Genomic DNA, 25,016 nt, shown 5'->3' on the forward strand with positions numbered 1-25,016 from the left:
AGAATTATGTAGTACTATTAATTGCTGTCTGCTGGCAGCGAGAGCTTATAGGCACCATTAAGCCATGCAATTCACATTTTACGTTACAGGATATCTGGTAGTTCAGTTCAGTGGGATTTGTGAGTTGGTGATGTCCTGTTTTCGCTATTCTGTCCAATTCTTTTCTTTCTGAAGAGGTTACAAAAATATTACAACCAACGACGATCGGATTCATGTTGCAAAACTTAAAAAAAAAAAAGAAAAAACAATAGGACAGGCCTTTGCTTATCTCTGCTTGATAGTCAACCCATTAGCAGATTGAATGTAACTGCTTCTAAATCTACAACAGAATCGCTTTTGATGTTTAGCTACGTAGAAGGACGAGGCAATACAGATGTTTTGAGTATTTCCTGGAATTAACGATTCTATTTGCGTCTATCATCATAGCTGCAGAAGATGAAAGAATGTTCTTAGTGTTTTATATATAATGAATATAGTAAAAGTACAACTATAGTCTTTCGAATGGGAAACTGAGGTAGATATTTATTAATATAATTTTCTTACATTGCAGAAATAATGTTTACTACATATTATATGTATATGAAATACAAACTAATACACTAATTAGTTTATAATACTGAAAAATGGTTAATAAATAATAATTAGAAGTGTTTATATTATGGTTTATAATAGTTTTTGCTTAAAAATACATTCCTTTTCTTAAATTGACCAATTTAAGAATTTTTGTTCACTTTATTAATTTAAATTTCAGGCTGAAGATGACTCAAAATCTTGGGAATGGACTGATCCTAATGAGGAAGGAAAGGGGAAGGCGACCGCTTGGATTCGAGATCTAGGGGGTATAACTCAGCAAGAACTAATATGGAGTTGGAGAGGTGCCGAAAGATCATTCGATGGTAATACTATCTCTTGGGTAGGCCCTAGTGGCTATACCAAAATCGAAGTATTCAATTGGACAACAGCGTATGGAGAGAAAGGACACAGTGAATCTAGAGCTTGGAGTATTAACCACGAAAGTGGTACAGGTGTTACATGGAGTGTAACGAACCTGGTGGAAAATACAACTTCGTGGAATTGGACCAAGATTCACGATACATTTGGTAAGCTTAGTATTCATATACACTTAAGACCCACTGAATTAGGGATAGACTACGTATTTCACATATCGTGGTGTTGTTACCTCATTAAGTGATTGAATTGGTAAAACGCTGGAGAACAAATAATAGGCACTCCGCACATATAGTCTTTAATTTCAAAAATCTTGCGAGAAATTGGGTTCTGTTGTTCTACAGTGTCAAGGACATGGTGAGATTACACGCATAGGGGTAAAAGGAAGAATGAATACAATACTCGAACAAACCTACCATGCCACTTCCGTGCCCTGCAAAACAATTATTCCTACCTGGATGATAAAAATTGTTAATGGTAATAACTGAAAATACAATGTCGATAAGTTCATGAAATTCGGTCTACTACTTCTCCAGAATATTTCACAACATCACAAAAAAGCTATTGCTTTACATCACGAATGTAAATGTTATATCAATCAGAATATCGCAGAAGACCTATGCAATAATCGATTTGTAGGCTAGGGCCGGTGGGAATTGCTCCCTGAATCGTGCCTTGAATTTACCTATTTCTCGGGCAGTGGTTCAGTTTTTTTTATTGAGAACTCGTTTTTCCTGCTTTCTATGCTGAAATTAGATCTAGCCAGATTTATTTTCCTTGGATGTGTGTGTGTGTCTTAGTATGCATGAAGGTGGATCTGTGTGAGAGATGTATAGTGGTCAGACAGATAACGGACATCTGGTGCAGCATGATGGGGTCGGCAGCATAACTGTAGCAGAGCAGGGCCACATGGTTGAGTTCTACCCTAATCGGGTAAACGGCAAGAAGGGAAAAGTGGCCTTGAATGATTGTGATCTTTGAAGATTCAACCGTATCGTACATAGTTATTACCACCAAACCTTGGCAGAGATAGCCACCCAGTTGATTGAGGGGGCCAGCTAGATACTCAATAGACGAACTGCGCAATCATACCCTATCTGAATAGCGCTCGCTTCACTGTATGCCCTGCAGAAACCGATATCCCTTGAGAGTACCACTTTTTAGCAGCTCGTTGAGTCTAAAAGGGATAGGACACATCCAATATATTTAAGAGGTCATTCATGAAAAGGTTACTTGTTTTCTTTAATATAATTACTAGTCTTCTATTTTTGGCCGTAACAAATTCCTTTCTATATGCTTAATGAACTTCAGAACACGTTTACTATTCTTTATTCCAATGACAATATTGCCAAATGATTTAGCCTCTTGTTCCTTATGAAATGCACCAATAATATTTTGTTCTAGTGAGCATAGAGAAGGACAGTTCAACTTTCATATACCTCATTATACAACTATTATTAAAACCATTGTACGATCTGAGAATGTTGACAACATATTGTTATCAGGAAGATTCCTAGAAGGGGAGTTGCACCAGAGGTATAATTTTTTGACTGTACAATACTTCTAATTCAATTTTTAATTTTGGACTATTTAGTCTCATATACATTTTAAAAGTTGTCTGAAGGTTACTCTCAGGAAATTCGTTGAAGTATTCATAAGACTTGTCAATAAAAGATATTTTGAGGCACACAAATGAACTGAAAACTGAAACGTATTGTTAATGCTCTAATCACATCTACTTTTACTCATATTACTCGAATCACACATACGATACTCAAATTACAAAATTTTAAAACCTTCCAACATATTGCTGTTACTATTTTCGTGTTCATTGCGTAGTTTTTCTTCAACAGCTCATTAAAAAATAGTACAGTTTACGAACTCTATTTATAGCACTAACAAAATAGTTGACAGATCCACTGATTTTGATAGCGTCGATGTATTCCTTTTGAACAGAATGAAAAAGGATATCAACAGGATATATGTTTTTGTTAAAATCCAGCCAATATATAAGTTGGTGATGTTATAGCCAGTAATAATTTCAGAAGGCATCTTCTCGAGGGAATTTGAACAAGCAAGAATTGGAAGTAGAACCGCGAAGATATTAGGAATCCAGATTGAGTTCGTCAGAGAAATGCTCCGAGGGCGAAAATCTGTCCTGGATTACCCTCTGAATTCACCACTAGTTCCATAAATTCTGTTGATTTAATACAAGATTTTTTTTCGCCTTTTCCGGTACCCTTTATCTTGCTAAAATATTCAAGCAAATTATCTATTTGCTCGAAAACAGTATTAACTGTATGAATCTGCAAATATCATATTGTTGATTGAACAACATCTAGCAAAACTTGTGAAACAATCTGTACCTTTCAAAAATGTTAAGAAAAAATACCCACATTTTATGCTAATCCTGAAAAAAATTCTGCTATGTAAGGAAGATTATGTTGCGACCTGGGGAATAGCTTCTTTAGCGGGTTAACAAGAATATAAGTTAGAATGGTGTCCTTATTTTTGAACAGCCATTGCACCCTCACTCTTCTGTTCAGTCTTACAGAGCTCTATCGTATGCTTGCCATACAAGTTCCTCTGGGATTTCTTCTACTATGATTTATTTGACTACTCTGGAATAGTTGCTGCTAAGCAACGAATAATTATGTCAGATGCTTCGAAATAACCCCAGAGTCTTTCAAATATTTTCTTTTCGGTTTGGTACTTCAAAATTAATTATTTCTAAGCTTCGAATGATGTTTCATCAGCCTGAAGGAACAGAAAATTACCTTACTTCGGATACAATATGTTTCAAGTCATGCAATAAGACAAAATCTATTTCAGAGGTTATTTTCAAATAATTTTTAATGTACTTTTAGAGACATTCGAATTTTTTAGATCGTGTTTCAAAACATTGTCAAGGGTTTTTGCATTGTGTTCTTGAGTCATTTCAATCATTTATGTCATCATGTCACCAATATGATTAAATTCCACAAAAGTTAATTCTATTAATAATGTGTTACAAAATACATATTTTTCTTTATCAATTAGTTTTTCATGTCTGTTTACAGGCATACTATATCCATAATTCACTCTAACATCACTTTTCTTAACCCTACAATCACACCGTGGGGTCACCGGCGACCCCAGTGCATATAAAATGCGTTCTGCGCCAGCGCCGTTGTTAGAGGGAAACAAAATACTTCGTCTAGCTTCAGTTCGGAGCATGCTGTTCACACTGCAAATTGCATTGTTGTGTTGGTGCGGAAGGTTCTGTGTTATTTTGAGTGCTCGGGTCATATATGACCCCACGGTGTGATTAATGAAACATAGTTTGTTTTGAATAGCCATATAACAAATCATTTTCTAGTGGGCGATTTTTTTTACGAATGGCGGCATCAAGGAAGTTTTCTAACCAAGAAGATATTGTACGCATTTTAGAAGAATCAGATGATGATCTGTCCGATGCTGATGAACTGCAGAATGGTCAATCGGAGGATGAATTTGAAGCTGATGTTGATAACGATGATGTTGCCGACTTGTTACAACGTAAAGTCATTTATGGGAAGAATGGCAGTAAGTGGTACACTAAACCCTTCCACCAAAAATCCACTAGAACGTTGAAAAAAAACATTGTTATTCATCTCCCAGGGCCCAAGAAGGAAGCTAAACAAAGAATCGATGCAAAGGACATTTGGCTACTGTTTTTTTTTTCAGACCAAACTACAACCAACTACAACCAAACTAAAGGAGACGTGGATCAATTTGATCAATACTGTCATTCGAAAACCGTTGCCAGAAAAACACATAGGTGGGCACTCAAGAGTTTTTTTTATGGTCTGTTAGATGCAGCGGCACTAAATAGCTTCGTTATCTTCAGGTGCAATTCGGGATCTAGTTCAACACTGAAGAAGCGTTCTGATTTCTTGAAGGCTCTTGCATTGGCACTCTGTGAAGAACACATGAAAAGGAGAGCAAATAACGAGAGGTTGCCAAAATAGCTAAGGAACAATATTCGTCATGTTCTTGGCATCGAAGAGGAACCGGTACAAAGTGTGACACCAGTTGGACGACCAGGTAGATGTGCTTTCTGTAGCCGGAAGAAAGACAGAAAAGGAGTAGCAGTGTTACTTGTGTAAGAGAACTGTGTGTGCTGAACACCGACACAACATTTGCGATAATTGCAAAATGTAAACAATGGTAAACAATGAAAACTGCTTCATTTATGTTCATGTAAAATAATGAAAACATCAAACAATTGAAACCTAATGAAAACATTTAATATTGTTATAATGTAGAACTCGTGTATTTTAGACTAATTGGATAATCTGTAAAGAAACGAATTATGTCAACATATATAAAATGTAATACGTGAAATGTATAAGATTATATAACCTAATAAACCTAACCTAACCTCACCTCATTTAACCTTAATTAACCTAATCTAATACATATAGATATAATCTAACATATATATATACATATATACACATATATACATAACCTACATAAACATATATAATCTAACAAACCACACCCTAAGTTAACCTAACCTAATATTATCTAATCTAACATAATACAACCGTATCTAGTCTAATAAAACGACTCTCCAGACTGGGGTCGTATATGACCCCACGGTGTGATACATGTCCCAATAAAAGCACGGTATGGTTTCATAGTTTTTTGACAAGCATTTTGTTTTTATGAATACGTTTCAATACTTTTATGCCAATTTTGTTTCACGCGTCTTTTCCATTGAATGAAATGCATCGCGAAGCAAGAGTGAATTAACTACAGAACAACTGCACTATATCCATTCTCACTTTTCGCACAGCCTTTCATTATCTATTATGGCACGTGGATTGTATTTTCATTGTGTAAACGTGGCTCTTTCGACATTAGTGCCATCTGTCGGGTGGAATCATCTTATTGTAAGAGAGCAAAGGACACTATATGGAAGCTATTCCTACCCTAGTTTTACACTCGATGCAAGGTTAACTATGTCCCCTAAGACAGCGCACAGCACCAAATGCGCCAGGTTTCATTACTGCGCCCATTCTCAATAGAACTAGTTGTAATATTCCAGTCACCTCCATTGCTCTATGTTGCAAAGTTTCGCCTAACCCATGAACGTGAGTAGTATAGCACGCTCTTCAATTCCAAATATAGCTTGGGTTGGCTGTGGGGTTATATATGTGACCGTTAAAGAAGTAAATATTTGTGCATTATTGTTACAGTTCTATTTCTTTTTGGATAACATGTGTGTACGTAACCGTGTCATCTATACTAAAATCTGCGCCTGCTTCTTAGTGTACGTCACTGCGCCTAACGCCTTGCGGCAACCACAAAAGCCTCGATTCTGACAACTGCTACTATCGCAGATTCCGGTTGGCTACAATCTGATTATAAGGAGAAGCATTGCACTTCCTTTTCTCTGCTAAAATGGTCACCCAGAAACCCGAATAAAGTCCCATTAAGTCTTTACAGGATTTTCTAGGAAAAGAGTGCAAGAATATCATCCACCGTTATCAATGCCAAAGGAGAGAGACTTTTTATTACTCGCAAGTAAGGGACCATATGGTTGTCGCGCAAATCAGATGCAGACATACGCCATCTGATTGAGCATGAAGAGATATGGAGAACACAGAAATTTAAGGTGCTAAGGGCCATAGGGAGCGGAGCGAGGAAAGAGGAAACATTGAATGTCGGCAAAATTGAAGAAAGTCAGGAATGACGGGAAAAGTTAATTTCGTGCAAACAAGGAAAGAAAGTCAACCAAAAGAAAGAAACTAAACATAACAAGGGCATCAAGGACGAAGAAATATCATAATCAGGGTTGCCATCCAGGCCGCAGTGTTGCCAGCTCTGCATAATATTAATATGGAAGGTATAGCACAGTATAGCAATTCATGCACAAGGAGAAATATTAGTAACACAAAAGACAATTGAAAAGACTCTGTACACGAGCGTAAAAAGGTTTAATGATAGTCGTGAGTGAATAATGTACATGAGGTAGGACAAATATAGACATGAAAGTGAAGGGGGTACACATGATAACACGGAAACGAAAGTGTTTGGGAGCATCGTTCCATGATGATGATGATGATCGTTCATCACAGATACGTTAGTGTTCTCCAGTATTAATATGTGGCAACGTGAGAACTTTCTCCGCCTTCAGTCATTTGTTCATTACCAGTTTTCCTCTAGGCGATTCCAAAAGATGATACGCTTTGCGTTTTTCAAATGTGGCTACTCCAATGAACATTCTGGACAGTTTAAAACACCTTCCGGATATTGTTTTGCAAAAGGACTCACAGAGGAATGCTGCAGAGACGCGTGTGACCAGCTTGCTTTTATCTGCTGTGCTCACTGCGAGAAATGTTTGTATGTTGACCACGCATTCATTCGTGATCTGCACGTCAACTGCAATTAAACTACAAATGGTGCGTACTGTTCTCTATTTTCTCCATTTGTATTCACGCGGGTGTAATATTCACTCACGACTACGTTACACCTTTTTACGCACGTGTACAGAGTCTTTTCAATTGTCTTTTGTGTTACTAATATTTTTCCTTGTGCATGAATTGCTATACTGTGCTATATCTTCCATATCAATGTTATGCAGAGCTGGCAACACTGCGGCCTGGATGGCAACCCTGATTATGGTCTTTCTTCGTCCTTGATGCCCTTGTTATGTTTAGTTTCTTTCTTTTGGTTGACTTTCTTTCCCTGTTTGCACGAAATTAACTTTTCCCGTCATTCCTGACTATCTTCAATTTTGCCAACATTCAATGTTTCCTCTTTCCTCGCTCCGCTCCCTATGGCCCTTAGCAATTTAAATTTCTGTGTTCTCCATATCTTTTCATGCTCAATCAGATGGCGTATGTCTGCATCTGATTTGCGCGACAACCATATGGTCCCTTACTTGTCAGGCATCCCTAATTCAGTGGTACTTCAGTGTACTTCAGCAATAGTTGAATACATACTTAGTTTAGTTTTATGTAGATAAGAAATTCATTTTGAAGTAATGATTCATTTATAAGAATCAACTTACCTTCATTAATATATCTGTAAATGTGAGCCTTAAATCTTTTTTATTACATATGATGCTTATCACATAAGAAAATAGGAGAAAGTAGTATAATTATTAGGATTGAAAATAAACAATTCTCAAGTTAATGTTTGAATTGAAGTGTAATTTTTCTATATGCTAATTCTTGCCTTTACAGGACAATCTGCTGGTGGCGGATGGGAAAGTATATACGTAAATGGAACGGAACTTTCGGTGTCTTGGAATTTTGAGAAAGGAAATAAATCTTCAAGCTGTTCCCACGATGATGGTTCAATTGACAAAAGTATGTTTGTTTTATTGATATGTTTAATTTTGTTTTTCAATTACTGTTACTACTTTTCGTGCTCTGGAGATCGGTTTGTGAGTTTCTTTGTTCTCACAAGGAACGGACATGAACCTGTCATCCGGACATCCGAATCAAACCTAGTCCATTCAATAAACATAACAAAGATATGTTCATGCACAAAAAAATTAGGTGCCATGGAGAACGGAACAAGTCCCTGGGGCCATTAACCCTGTAAGTATAAAGGAATCGTAGGCTCGCAGTGAAATTGCAATTACATCAACACTGTTCATTGGAAATTCATGGTGTTCATTGGAATACCAATACACGCTTTCCTCTCATACTTATTTTGTCTATCAATACAAATTTGGTACACACATTTCTTATTCCCTAATTTGGATTGTGTGCTTTTTATCCGAGGACACTCCAGAGGGGTCCAAAGTTGATAGGAGAGATTTCTGGAGGGAATTTTCCAGACATTCTCCTAATTTTCCCTGTTCAAGTAAGTTATGGGCTCCAATACATAGCACCTCTGGAAAGCTTGTTTCATGCTAAAGAGAATGAACTATAAACCATGAATTTCCGATAAACAGTGTTGATGCAATGGGTATTTCACTGCGAGTCTACGATTTCCATTCCTTTACAATGCTTATTCATATTGTTCTATGGATTAATGTTGCGCCATCGGCTTGTTGCACAGTTCCGTAGAATGTGGTGCAAAATTTTAGAATTTAAAATGCATGAAGCATTTAACTATTACTTAGAATCAATAACGAGACAGACTTTACCAATCAACGCCTCCAGCGGAAGTTGCAATGCTTAGTACTACATACAGTCACTACTTTATAGAGACTTAAAGGTTTACACTATTATAATTAATATTATGATGTTATTAGTAAAGTGTCAAAGGTGTCGTGATGTGGATGTTCAAGTAAAGTGTGGCGTCAGTCAAAAGAAGTTGAGAACCAGTGCTATAGACAATAGGAATTGGTATTAACTAATATAATACTGTGTCTCAGGGGAGAAAAAGGAAAACAAGTAAAATCCAACATGATAGCACTTGGGAATCTCGCGATATCAGTACTTAATAATTTTGCCTCTATTAAAAAAAAAAAAAAAAAAAAACTGGACAATTGTTATAGATCTACTGTCAAAGATAATGTGATGACAGAACACGACGTAAAGCTAAATAACCTGACTGTATAAATAATAAGTTTTACAGACAAGGTTTAAACTAATGTAGATCTAAAATGCTATATTGGATGCAGGCTTCTGTTCTCAAGTTTCTCTCGTACGACTACCGCTGATATCTACTCATTGCCGAGAACATTTTCGGTAGTGAGGTGTGTGACATGCAGTAGTATTCAGTGGGGATGGTCAATTCCGGAATTTTTACTTTCCGGAATGTAAAATCGGATAAAATCCAGAATTCGGGAAATTTCGGATTTCTGAAAAAATCCAGAATTCCGGAATTTTCTAAATTTCGGAATTTTTCTGAATTCCAGAAATTTTCCGAAATCCAGAAAGTGAAATTTCCGATTCCAGAAAATTTTGGCCATTTCTAGTATTCAGCGACTTGTTTTTGTCTCTGAGAAAGTGTATATCCGTAGTCGTACAAGAGGGTAGTAAAATCCACTCATATAGGACCAACCCCTGTTATTCTATTATTTCTCTGGTTTTAATTCAGGACAATATGATTAGTGACGTCATTAGTCCTGTCCTCCGATCTGATCGGATACTTTACGAAAAACTATCTTCCAGCAGGACAAAGTGTATCCTCAATGACCCTAGCAAAGAGTGTACTTTAGTTGGAATACGCCGCTCACTAGGTCCCGGACCTATAACACGTGGTGACAAGATTGGACGACATCTTTCCCTCAGCTGGGCTCAGAAAACAACCATCACTTAGCCATACCAGGATCCGTTGCATACCGTACCTCAGAAACACATTCACTATATGTACGACCTACTACTTACCTGAACAGCTCTTTGTATGGTCGTTCGGTTAACTCACATTTTACGTTTTCTGCATATCGTGCATAACCTGGATGACCTATATAGTTCCTGTGTCACTAATGGCACTAACGTCTTTTAGAGAAAAAACATGAGTACGAATTCACCTATTTTACAAATGTAGCAACATTAGAACTTATTATAATGCATATTTTAAACTAAAAACATTCAGTCTCAAAGAATTGAAAAAGATTATTGGAAAAAAGTTTCTTCTTGATTTTCCTTTATTGTGAAACCGCTGAAGGAAAAGTTTTTGGTCACATGATTGAGTTGCTTGTTATATTTGAAGTCTACCATCTTGAATCTAAGTCCATTGTCTCAGTGGGAGAACGGCATGAAATATATCAATTGACACTAACAAAAGTTGGGATGGCTTTCGTCGTGTTTACTTGTTTGTATAGATTTCTTATTAGCGTTTTCTTCCTTGTTTCTGCAATTCCATTTGTCAGTGCTTTTTCTTCTCGAGCCTAATATTGATATCTCATGATTTGTGATCTTCGTGCGTTACAGTGTTTAAAACGATCAGAACGGCATTTTTTTTTAAAGGAATGCTTCTGTTTTCTGTGGGTTCTTTGAAATTTCACTTTCATCAAAAGTTTTCTTCGCATCTGTCAAACAATAAGTTTAACCTTAACTATTAGTATTTCTACAGCAGAATTCCTTTAACCCTAGTCTACGCAAATGGTGCCTCAGAGGATCATCACAGTATTATTTCCGATACACAGTACTATGTTTGTGATAAATATATTTTTTCCTTCTTCAATATTCCTCAAAAACTGTCTCCTAAATAACTGAACGAATTTAAAAAACATTTTCAGTTAATTACTATTGACTATTGGAATGAAATTTTCATGTTCCAATCTACTCTATACAACAGAGATCTGACAGGTTATTACAAATTCTCGAGACTATGTTGCCAATATTATACAATATTAAATTACATAAAAAGATATTTCTTTTCAATTCATTAATAAATATATTAAACAATGTTCTAGTTTTATTATTTCATTGTACAGTATACGGCAAAACAAATTTTACTGAAATCATATCGTTGACATTTATTTATTTATTTATTTTCTGTATAAAGTAATGAAACATAAGAAACGTCAAAAGGATGTCAACTAATTGTTATTCAACACAAATTGTAAATTTAACAGGAATCGAGCCTGTATATCACGTGTTCAAAATGTTGACCATTACGTCTAACATTCTTCATAGCCATTCTGTAGATCGATGAACATGTTAGTGAACACTGCTTGCTGGAACAACAAAACAAATGATCGAAATCTTCTCTCTTAACTCGAGTACAGTGATAGGGTATTATCTATTCGGAAAATTGCTTCCTTTAGTATACTCCACATGGAGGCATCTGGAGCCATAAAATAATGGGAGTGAGAAGGATGTGAAAAAATTTGTTAAACAGGAAATCAAGCAATGTTCAAACTCTTGTGGAAAGAAGGTCACTTGCAGTATGGGCAGTAGCTCCCGTCTTGCTACATCCATTCTTGTTCTAACGACAGATTTTTGGTGCGGCCAAAACCGTGCAAATCATGCAAGAATGGGTCAATATTAAACTGTTGATTGATGCAGCGATCAAGGTATATGGCTTTCATCACTGAACCATATGTTGCTGATGAAATGTACATCTTCATATGCCATAGCTCCAAAGCAATACAGTAGACGTGTGCACTCATCTCCTCCAGTGAGATGCTGGCCCACACCGTATGAGCGGAAATAGTGTTCTATAATGAACATCTTCTCTTCTGTTGTGAGTAACATTATCTTCGCTCCAATTGCATACTCCGCTAGTTCACACACAGCTAAGCATACAATCTGGCCCTTACAGCTCATACCACATTGCGCCCGCGCGCCATTTGCACGCGAATTTCAGTACTGTTTATTTTGCCGCATACTGTAGTTTGATTTGGTGTAAGCACTGTAATACATTTTGCAACACCTCTGAGTGTCTTTATGCGTTGGTTAAGCTGAGAAAAAAAAAAAAAAAACACGTCTATTTAGGTCTAACTACCTGGAACTAAAAACGTTATGAATACGGATATTATAGTTGAGTTTTTAGCACGGGTGCGAATTTTGTGTAGCATATTTTTGTCATAGTGAAACTTCTTCAATAATTATAAACTAAAGAAAATGAAAAAGATATATTTTGTGTCTAAAAAATGTAAATATGTTAAACATTTAACTTCTTCCGAAGTGTACAGCAGAAAATATTAAACTGAAGAAAATATATGTTGCGTTGCAAACAAAATGTAACTTCAAGTGTACAAAACTCTTTTTATTATGAAATTAACATGAGCTTGTTGGTTTACATGTTAAAGAAAGTAGCGTTACATGAGATTCGAATTCGTAAGTAGGTATATGTTATTTTCATGATGTCTGCACTAACCATTACTCCATTTTTCATTCCAGCAGATGTGACATTAGGCAAATTTCTCTATAATTGTAGTAGATTCTCTCTTTGATATTTTATTTTTAAGGTTTAATGAGTTATTTTAAATTAGTGCTAAATAATTAAGAATAAACAAATATTATTAAGTTAATATTACTATAGACACTGGTGTGCAAAACTTAAGGACGAAAGTAAGTTTCTCATGCTGTCACTCAGAAGTGTCATACATCGGTGAAATTTGAACCATACATATAAAGTAGTGCTAACATTACAATATGATTCACGAAACAACAGGAAGGAACACTTCTATACAGAAAGAACGACTTATATGGAAGTAACTACGAGTCATGATGACTCACCGTAACATATAGGAGTAAAATGGTCCTTAGAAGGTGTATGATCACCACGGACAGCAATACATGTTGTGCAATGTGCTGCCATGCTGCTCACAAGGTTGGCAATGAGTTATTTTGGTATGGAGTTTCATTTCTCCATCAGTGCTGTTAGATGGTTTTTGGTGCATCTGAACGTGCTGCAAGATGTCTCCATATAGCATCCTATATATGCTCAATGTGATTCAAGTTGGCATAACTGGCAGGCAAATCCACTTGACGAATATCCTCAATTTTCAAGAGCTGCAACACCTATACTGTTCAGTGCAGTTGTGCATTATCATCCGTAAAGATGAAGTCAGAGCAAACTGCACCTTTGGAAAGATGTAAGTGAAGAAGAAGTACAATAGCGCAATGACTTTGACTGGTGAATACCATATTCAAAAATTTGGAAGTCAGCATGCCATACAACATTATCCCTATCCATACAAGAACAGCTGGACTATCATATCAGTCATGTTCGACCAGTAATGATTTCAAGAGTGGCCCGTGGGAAAATTTCCTGTTGCATGTTCAAGGTGGCCAGAAAATCCCTTTACACATGCACTTATTTCAAGCACATTGTTATGTGGAGCTGCATTGTACTCCTTGCAATTCCAAGTTCTACAGAAAGCTTTCTGGACGACTTGCAGGGTGAACGTATCATTGACGCACTAACTTCTGCACACATTTCCTTTCGGGTTGATGGACGAGCAGAACGAGGGGCATCCAAAACACTTCCAGGCGACAATCTTTATTCTCTCACGTAGTCAAAGTCTGACTACTTGGTGGCTTGTTACCGAACCATTCACGAAGCCTATTCATCACCTGCGGCATGGTTTCGTTGTTGTGTTTCCATTCATGGGCTACACATTTGCCACTAAGCGCTCCTCCACGTGCCAAGTTGTTCAGCAAACACTGAAAGGAGAGACAATAAACTGGTCAACGCAAAGACTTTATTCTCCTCCCTCCAGGGACAGTCACGTGGCATTTTGCGGTAATCAAGTTTCAATTCAAATGAGGAGTATTGCTGCCATATCAATGATCAGGATAGGGGGTTCAAATCTTAAATCTTAACTTCTTACATTGTTACACAGATTTAGTTAGGATGTAAAGAGGCTTTCTGGTCACACTGTATCTTCGATAAAACCAGCTGGTTCACGTAAGCTCCTTCCTTTCCGTTCCACAATGTTGCTGTTGTCTGCTGCTGTATCTTACCGTGGTCAACCATCACTTCTCTGTCGCACAGCATTGCCTGTGGTTGGGAATGCTCCGCAGGCACGTGAAACAATTCTTTAGGTAAAACCAAATTGACACACACGTTCATTCATTCAACTGTTTTATGTTGAGAAAGCAGACCCATTCGGCATTATGGTCATGCAAACGTCCCCCGATGCAACGTCTTGCTCCGTGTGTACACGCAGAAGACGTCGAAGTACATGCTGCCAGACTTTCATTTATTTCCACCAAATTCATAGCAATTTATGTTACTTTATTCTTCTCATCCTTAACTCTTGTACACCAGTGCATTTTAACTAGTTTTCTTTTAGCCTAGATTACTTTGTACTAATATCTATTGTGTCTTATATGTTTAAAATGAATTATATTTTAAATGTCTTTATTCTTAATAGATTCTGAAATTGAATTAGGTAACAGTTACCAAGAAATAATAGATGTAGTGGTAAAGAAGGAGAAAGAAATGGAGAAAAACATTTTGAAGGTAAGGAAACAATTTTGTTACAGTTTGAACCTAGGAAACAATTTTGTTAATTGTGATAAGCAAGCAAAGGTATCCGCATGGCCAACATTTTATGTGTGCTAGGATAGAAAACAAAGAAAATTGAGTTGATTTTGAGTTTACCGTCCGTTTCAGCAGCGAGGCTATGTGAGACGTGTACCCACTGATTAACGTGGAATCCGAACCACATGACTTTCCACTGGGAATCGTGCCTGTATCTCACACGCCAACTGAAAACAAAGAAAGAAAGAAAAAGAGAAAAACAAAGGAAAGGGATACTGAGTATTCTTTTATCATCTCTTCTATTATTTTAATCTGATTCCTTTCAACCAGTAATTCAAATGCAAACATTTATATTCGTAAGCACTAAGATAAATTATTGTCACGGAGAGAACTTGAGCTCCCAGCAGGTGCCTCCTTAGGTGGCTGATAGAGAAACGCCCATCAGATAGGTGAGCACTGCAAGTATCCGTGCAAACTAACTCACCACTGCTACCTTGATGTTAGTTGAGGGGTCTGAAAATGCTAATTGAAGAAACTCCTGACAGAAAATCATGGTCCTCCTTCTAAGAAGTTGATCATGATGCTAACAACTTCATCCTGATAACGCATAACCGTTAGGAAACTAACATCGGCCTCGGAACATGGATTGATGTTATGGATACCAAAACAGGCATAGTGGAAAAAATAAGATAAGTGAACAGGAAAAAAAGGACAAAGAATATAAATATAGCAACATGGAATACAAGAACTATGTTGGACCCTGGCAAGATGCATGAAGTAGCACACTAAATATTGAAATATAATGTGGATATAAGACTAGAGGAAATCAAGTAGCATGGGAAAGGGAAAATGGAGAAACAGAGTATGTAATGATGCACAGTGGATCCGAGAAAAAAACAGGACAACGAGGAACGGGTTTTATAGTATTGAAGAAAATAAGGCAAAGGATATTGGTATTCGAAGCGGTGAACGACAGAATGACCAAAATAAGAATAAAAGGAAGATTCAGGAATATAACAAGTATTACAGTACAATTATAACAATTATTGTACCGACGGAGAAAAAAGAAGAAGCGGAGAAAGATAAGTTCTATTAGCAATTGGAAGCAGAATGCAGTAAAATTCAGAAGTGAGAAACATTAATAGTAATGAGTGACTTTAATGCTAAGATAGGCAAAGGAGGCTTCTTGCAGTACATAATATAAGCAATGACGATAGGTTATTACTAGGACAATTAGCAAGTAGAAACAATTTAATAGTTAACAGTGCAATGTTCCATACAAAAACATTCATCTAAACCTATGAAAGATACCTGATAGAACAGAAACAAACCAGTTAATTATATTCTCATATCTGCAAGATATGCATCGTCAATAACAGCTGTATGGAGTTGGTGAGTATCAAACTGTGACTCTGATCACTGCTGATTAAAGCTAAAATACGGTCGAGCACAAGAGATCCAACAACAAAGGAGGAAGAAATGGGACACGGATAAGCTAAAAGATGAAAAGAGGAAACAAGAATACCAAAGAGTAATGGAAAGCAAAATTCGGAGATAAAGTGAAGGAAGAGAAGAGGCTAGAGATAGAGACGATAAATGGCAACTGATGCAAAACATAATTAAAGAAGCAACAGAGGAAGCAGTAGGAGAGAGAAAGAGAGAGAGAGAGAGAAAAAAAACAGATATCGAGAATGGCTTGATGAAGTGTGTAGGCAGTAAGCAAGTAGGCAAATATGTAGGCGAGGAAAAGGAAGCACATGAGAGGATGCTGCAAAAGTAAATAAGAAATAACTGCGAGAAATGTATCGAACTAAGGAAAGAAGCCAAGGAAAGAGAGATATAGAAAGGCAGCTAGAAACAATTAGAAAGCCAAAACGAAAGGAAAGAAACCATATAGAATTCAATGAACGAAAGGACTGAAAGATTAGATACTCCAACATACCGAGAAGTTAGAGACACCATCAAGGGTAACAGGAGAGGACAATATAATGGCAGTATTGATAAAGCACAGAGGAGAGAGCTTAAAACCAATACACAAACTAATCCAATAAATATGGGAAAGCGAAGAGATATCAATTAGGTAGAATACATGAGCCACATGTTCCACATTTAAGAGCGACGATCAAACAGAGTGCTCTATCAAGAGGTAATGTTGTTTAATACAAGATATAAAATTGTACCCAACATAATAAACAAATGAATAAAACAAATCCTGGACAGAAAATTTAAGATAATATCAATGTGGGTTTCGCAACAATAGAAATACCATAGATCAAATCTATGTGTAGAAGCAGATAATTGATAAAAATTACAATCACAGTACTGATCTACATATATGATTTATAAATTTTAGGTAGGTGTTCAACAGCGTAAATAGGGAGGTCTTATTAAAGAAATGGCAGTACTGGAAATTCCGGAAAAATTGATCACTCACGAACATGACTATAGCAAAGTCAAATGCAAGAATTAAGATAGAACATAATGGCCCTTATGCAGAGTCATTCTGACGCATGATTAGTAGCATACTAAAGAGTTCGACTAACATATGTTTCCTGCAATAGTCAGGCCTTTAGTATAACGTTAATCGTCCGTCAAAACGACTCTGCATAAGGCGGTATATGTTTTACGAATTTAAACTGAGAGCAAACACTCCTGAGATGGGAAGAAATGTACGCCAGGCGTCTAGTAGACATGTAGTGAATGAACAGACAGTGCAACGAGATTTATTAAATTTAAGAATGGTGATAAATTTCTTCATGATACGCTATGTATGGAGCATTCACAAGTCAACGACAATGAAGCACTCAAGGCGACTATCACTATCCATGTGAGATGTTATAAGAAGTGTTCAGTTGTTCAATTGAAGTGAAAGAACTATTCACCAACACTTCAACCAGTTCCGGAAACAATACACTTTAGAGTGGGACAATGGATCAGCATAAGTTTGCGACTCAGAAAGCAATACGAAAAAGATACTTGTATTTTTTCATTGTATCGAGATGAAATTCTAGACAGAGTGCTGAGGTGCTACCAACAATAGATAATTTCGATGATATTCACTGCTCCGCCAGCATTGGTAGGTATCACTTGAACACCTCCCAGCCAACTGAAACCACCGTCCATCAACAGAAAGTTAAGACCTCTGTTTGTTGAGCTGTTCATGGTATCACGCATCACAAAATTAACAATGAAAATTAACAACCACAGGACCAGTGTTTGTGAACCACAGACGTGGCATTCTTCTTCAGGACTACGCGAATGCATACGTTATAAAGATTTCGTGTGGCACTCTTTCCCCTTGGTTGGGAAAAACTAAAAGGTATTGCATTATATTATGCTTAGGCATTATACAATTGAATTACTATTCGTTCAATATTCTAATCAGACACTTACGAGAAGGAGGGTTCCTAACCCTTGACGGGATGACGAGTCCCTGTACAGCATACTCTTTTTGCTTTGTTGTATCACCCTGGGATCCATAGTCTGAGTACAGGAACAGATTATTTCGGTTAGTGGGGATTTGTTTTTGATTTTTCACATGTAGTTTACCTCACTTTATTTCCTGTATTGCATAATCAAAATATAGCGTAACCCTTTTTAGGTACCTACTAATATCAATATTTATGTGTTAGAGCAGCGTTTCCCAACCGGTGTGCCGCGGCACACTGGTGTGCCGTGAATGGGCTGCTGGTGTGCCGCGAGGAATCGAAACAAAATTATTAATTTTATAGCAATCAAATTGCAAAACGTTAGGAAAAAAGTATTTTTGTGTTTCACATTATTATGAAACTCTACTATGAATCTACAATTTTAAGTTTCATATCGGGTTATTATTCTATACATTTCTAATGTTGAAAAAAGTATTTGTTATCATTGTTATGACCATTATTACTTCTTTATTGTTGCAGACTATTTCGTAACTTGAAAATTTAAAATATCATTCAATCCTTTCGACAAATTACCTTCATTTGTGCTTTAATGTAAAAGAGATTTGTTTGTTCGTTCGTTATTTAGTGATCTTCCTTCTTAGTAGAAGGTTGGATCCAGTTTTTGAAAAGATAGCGTATTTTTAAAAACCTGAGTCCAATATTTCATTGCAATTGTTTTCTATTTTTAAATTAGAATGAAAAATAAGCATAACGATTTACCACGGGGGAAAAACCAGTGATAGAGCTTTCTTTTCTGTGAGAAGGAGATCAATAATCACAGAAAAAATACCAGTGTGTTTTATATTTACAAATAATAATATCTAGAAGTGTGCCGCGAGAATCCAAGTAACACCCGTAGTGTGCCGCAAGTTGAAAAAGGTTGGGAAACGCTGTGTTAGAGTATGATTATTATAGTATATTCAGGCTATTGATCACAGATATTAATCAAATAAATAGTAGGAGCAATGTGAAAGATTTTTAAAATCTTAATGTATCAGTGAGAACTTTGTGTTCTAGTTATTTGCTAATAGTTTCTTAACTATTATAATTACACTATCAGAAAACTTCCAAAGCTGAAGTATATAAGGATTTCGAATCAGTATTTGCTGCCTTTTTTCCATTGGCACTTTAATTTGTTAAAGATACCGTCATCTTTCATAGGGCCTTTGTCCTATTCCAATTCGTGTTCTGTCTGTTATTAGACAGTCAAATATTCAAGATTCAAAAATTATTTAACAAGAATTTAGAATAAGATAAGGTAGGAAAAAACTTTCTACTATAAGTTCTGATCCTCACTCCTGATCAGAGTAATACAAAAAAGTTCTTCTCCCTGAGAGCTCGACCATAAAAACACTCTATTCGTATGACATCTTTAACAGCAATCATCCAGACGTTTCGAACAGACAACACTGGATTTATTTTAAAAAAATGTAGTCTACATCTAATCTTTCATCCAAAACAAGGTTTCACAAAAAAGTTGAATATAACTTACTCAGAGAACAAATTTCATCGAATTTCCGTAAACAGATTAGGATAGTCAATAAGCCAAACAAAATATTATATTATACTTTCTTCATACTTGAAAAAAACAGCCTAATTCCCTATGTATTGATAAATTCCTACAGTCCCTTAAGAAGAGAGCTTCGCAAAGAATTCTATATATAAAAACATAAGGAGGAGAAGTCTCCATCAGTGAACTAAAAAGCTGTCTACTCTTATCTTCATTCTAGAGGGATATTCAGTTTAAAAAAGGTTATCTTAAATCAGTGTATCTAGGTATATAGAGCTTTTGTTGAGAAGAATTTTTTCTATATGATTAATAGAAAAAATATACGTAAAGATAAAATAAACATAAACATATTTTTTCCTATAGAAGATAAAATATACATAAACTTTTTAATATTATATAACGTAGTATAAAAATAAAATAATTATAACAGTTTGTAATTGTTAATAATCTTATAACAAATAAGAACAGATCGAGTTTCCCTTTAGGATTTATTATAGGTGTCCAAAAAATGTACTCATTCTTTATTAGTCCATACCTCGTAACAAATTTGACTTGACGTGACAATTTTTGGCACTGAGAGTGGGTTGTGATATGTTCAAAATGGTCACTAGCAGCTTCTATACAACGCTATGGCGCCCAAGTGCATGAAAGACTATGACTGTTAGTATGTCTGGCGTAATGGCAACACACGACTCTACGATTTTCTTTACGTAGCTTGTCGATTATTGCTGGTTTGTCCATATATGTCATTCTTGAAGGTACTCCAGAGGTAGAAGTCCTGAGATGTCAAAACAGGAGACTGAAGTGGGAACTCAACAGGATCTCTTCGACCAACTCCCGTTCATATAGTTTGATCGAGGTACAATCTGACATATCGATGGTAATGAGGTAAAGCTCTGTCTTGCTGCATGTAAAAGAGTTCATTTACACCTTTCACTTTGCCCTCTTCAGAATATTTCTTACTTGACCGGCTCACTTCGTTTTCGCGCGCTGCCTGTTTCACTGATTTTTGGTATCATTGGTGGAAATGTTGCTGGACGCCGGATTTATAACTACTCGTGGTCGATCAGATCTTTCCTTGTGCACATCTTTAACTGTTCCTTCGGCAGAGAATTTATCGCGAATGGTGGCAATGATTCGAAGTGTTAGTGGCGGTTTCAAAATCTCTGCCAATGCCGTTATACCTACTGAATGTTCTCGTATTTCCAGTACCATTTCAACAAACGATAAGCAAACCTCAGTCATTGTTGCTACTCGACTGTCTTCTGCTGCACTGGCTGATATAACTGGCTCGTACCACCACCAACCACCCACACATACGCGGCATAAATTTTCACTCCGCCTATTACGACAAATTTAATACCTTACACTATACTAAGCCTCATATTAGTAAGTGTAAATCTTTTTTTTAGAAATTATTTAATTACAAACAGTGAATACATATGTACTTTGGAACCATCTGTACTTGCATATAAAATATTTATATAAGAAATCTTAATCAAGTGGCTAAAAACATTGATGTTAACCAGTTAACTAATAAAGTCAATAATAATATTGTGCGCCTCAGGAAGAACGTCTCATCCGTTACACAGAGTTGTCTCGTTTAGATTACAGTAAGTATGTATTTCTGCTAATCTCTTTCTTTCATTTCTATTACCATTATTTAAAGCGCAACAGGTAAGTCTTATTTCCTTCATATATCTCATTCAGATGTTTAGTTTACAACTTTACAAAGTATTACAGTAGAATCCGCTCTCGTCCGCCCTTGGCTGGTCCGCCACTCCGGTTGATCTGACCGTGCTCGAGCCGAACAAGTCCCGATTCGTCGGTGACTCACGAGGCACATTGTCGTTTACTACCGTCGCGACATTGTCTCTTAATTGCTGTTACCGCTTGTCCGCTTTAGTGCTTTGTCATCTCTTGTATCGTTTCATTCGTTGTGTGTATTTTCTGTATGGTACTGTGCAGTTTTTAGTGCTTACTGTTCGTTTGTTTTTACTGTAAACAACAATACAGTCATCTTTGAGTACAGATAATGTTTATTTTATTGTAAATCCATTATTTTTCTATATTTTCTGATAATCTGACCTTTTTTATGTTCAGAACATATCCTCAGTTTTAAAGGTGACGGATTAGATGGGTTCTTCTGTACTATTATTTTACAATATATAAACAAATAAAATAAAATAAGTTAAAACAGTTGGAGTATGTAATATTGCATGTTACATTACGCTATTATTCGGATTAAACGATATGTTCCTTGAATTCATGAATAATTTTAAGTCTTTTTTTCTGTGCTTCCTGTATTCACCATTTTCTTATATAGGTGATAATCTAATTGATGCGCCATTCTCAATTCAGGCATCTGTTAAGAACGAACCCAATAGTTGGAACTGGGTTGATGCAAAAGGTATAGGAAACATTTGGAGTTCTTCAGATGATGACGCTTCTTCCCTATGGACTAGTGTGTCTCGAGTGAGCAATGTTGGAATCATAAAAACGTATAGTTGGAATGATGCTGATGGACATGGTACGGTGGAAGAAATTGAGTATGGTGATACTGGAGTAGATGTCACATCTGTGAAAAGCTGGCACTGGAAAGGAGCGACTGGACGCGGTTCTCTTTTCATAGTGAAGAGGGAGTTGTCAAATAGTAAGGGCGTCTTTAGGATATTGAGAGTAAAGTAGTTTATATTTCATTCTAGTTGTATGATCCAGCTTTTATGTCAGTAAAAGTTTGGTTGCTAATGAGATTGGAAACTCAAAATGTCGCAAAAAAGGTGCTAAAAACTTATGTAGCTGTTTTATAGTCGATATGTTCTAGTCAGTTTTTGGAACTTTAATCTAAACTAATACTTTTTTCAAGTTTCTCTTTAGTCATCTAATAATATATTCAGTTAAAATGAAATACGTCCTTTTATTACTACTAATCTAAATAAAAATCATATAACACAATGGACAGGTTATTATTTTAAAATATATATTTAAAAATGTCTCAAATATATTATCAATAATGAGAGGTATTGTGTTCAAATCCCGTGGTCAACTATTCTGATTTCTGTTATTTAAGTGTCTGCCTCAGATTCACAAGAATAGAGATTTTAAAGATAAAGTATGTCGAAAATGACCAAAATTGGACTTCATTCCCTTGTGCACTGAACGCACCAAATACAATGCTGCTTTCTGATATTAGGGGCTTATAGTGTCAAAGAGCAAAATATTTGATAGCTTTTCAAATTATCAATGGATCATAAGGTAGAAAAAGTATTAGATATAGACAAAAATAGTGATAACTTGGATGGCTCGCTTTTATACTGTTGCGTCAAATTCATTCTATATTTCTAAAATGAGAAATCTAATTCTTTTTTGGAAGTATACAATTACACTTTACTTAAGTAGTGAGTTATATGTTAAACTATATACTTTATTTTACATGTGCAAATTCCTCGCTAATTTTATACCCTGAAAGTTGACCACAGGGTTTTTACTTCTTGTCGAGCATAAAATTTATAATTGATTCCCTATATCATAGAAGAATAGAAAGGAATGGAATTTGTTTCGCACTTACAGCAAAAAATGTATAGTCAGAAATGATATTAAGTATGGTTGGAGCTATTACTTCTTATACCTCCAACCTATACTTAATATTGTTTTTGACTGTACAAGACTAAATCATGATAACCAAAACACAAAAATACAATGATAATTATGAGTTTTTTATCACATTTTTTCTAAATGTTGATTATTGTAAAAATACAATATGAACAAGTCAAAATATCCCGAATAGTGCACCTTGATCAAACAGCGTTAGTGAAACAAAATAAATTGCTTATATTTATGACCGCCTGCAGTTGACTGACTCCCTTAGATTTGCGAAGGGTGTTCAGTTTTTGAAAGTATATGTCAAAACATACTAAGTTGAAGCATGCTATAATAGGCCTGCTTCATATTCTAACTCTCTATAAAACTACATAAACTGACATAAATCAAATTGATATTTCTGGTTGACGTAGAAAGTTGAAATTTGACATTATTGTAGGTTTCCTGAGCTAACCGATAGGAAAATTGCCAAAAGTGAATAGTTTTATTTTTTTAGGGGGTGTAAAGAAGGTATGAAGGATTTCCGCATGTTACTTAAATGGGTCTTTTTTTAAACCTATAATCTCATTTTTTAGGTACTTGAATTGGAATACTCGTGGGTTTTCTCGGGGTTCTCCCGTTTCCTCCCACTTTCTTCATTCCACCATTTCACTCATCTCTCATCATCACCATCTCCTTTAGCCTAACCGGCATAAGCCTGGGACGTAAAACTTAAAGATTTCATTTCATTTTCATTTGAATTGGAATAAAAACTTCAAAATTCGGTATATGCTTGTACGTTTTCGCTAGCATTATCTAAGTAAACTAGTGAAAATTAAAATTTCCAATCGGTTTTATGGGGAACTGAAAAGTCTTTCCCATGTTATTTATAAGGGACGTCTTCTACTCCCCAAAATATTTAGGCACTTCTGGCATGATTAGAATGATGAAATTTGGCACGCTTGTAGCCTTCTGGGACCAACTTACCGGAAAATTGCGAAAAGTGAATACTTTTAACTTTTAAGGGGTCTAAAGGAGGATGAAGAAATCCCCATGTTATTTAAATGGGTGTTTTCTTGGGATACAAAATCTTATCTTTTAAACGGTTGAAATAGGAAAAGAAACTTGAAATTTCGTAAAAGTGTTGGCTTAAGAGGTGCGAGGTCGTAGGCCGAGCAAAGGCGAGGGTGCGTTTGGGAGAAGCCCTCATCTGAGCAAATTCAGGAAATATGAAGAGTAAGTACACGAAATTCACTGCTGTTGCAAAAGCCGATATATATAAGAGATGCGAGGCCGTAGGCCGAGCAAACGCGGGGGTCTGGGGGCAGCTAGCCAAAGGCTAGCATTTATATAAAATACTGTAGTACTATAGTGTATTTACTGTAGTTAATAAGGATATGCGCGTAAATAACAGTTTTTATATTATGCATTTATGCACGCTTGCATCAAAGTGTATGTGTGTGTGTATTCATGACTGTACTTGTGTGTCTGTAGTTTGTTCGCCCCTCTTCCGTTCGAAAAAAATATTGCGGGTGTCCATGCTTGTATTCAATAACCCCTTAGACTATCAGTCTTTCTTCAGAAACGGAAAAAATTGACGTCCTAAAAGCAGCTATTTGACAATTTAAATGTAAATCAGGCTTATAAATCTAGCCGCTTTTTTCCTTGCTAATATT

General features: G+C 36.0%; 1 protein-coding gene across 1 annotated transcript in view; it reads left to right on the forward strand.

Annotated features, from left to right (window-relative positions):
• LOC145667659 (uncharacterized) overlaps window positions 1-25,016 on the forward strand; it is a 56,532-nt gene that overhangs the window by 15,466 nt on the left and 16,050 nt on the right. The window contains exons 2-5 of the mRNA XM_081735119.1: window positions 752-1,100; window positions 8,166-8,291; window positions 14,714-14,802; window positions 22,123-22,414. Coding sequence (XP_081591245.1) covers window positions 752-1,100; window positions 8,166-8,291; window positions 14,714-14,802; window positions 22,123-22,414 — 856 coding nt within the window. The remainder of the gene's footprint in view (window positions 1-751; window positions 1,101-8,165; window positions 8,292-14,713; window positions 14,803-22,122; window positions 22,415-25,016) is intronic.

Source organism: Thermobia domestica, chromosome 1 (genome assembly GCF_964235325.1).
Source record: "Thermobia domestica chromosome 1, izTheDome1.hap1.1, whole genome shotgun sequence".
NCBI lineage: Eukaryota > Metazoa > Arthropoda > Insecta > Zygentoma > Lepismatidae > Thermobia > Thermobia domestica.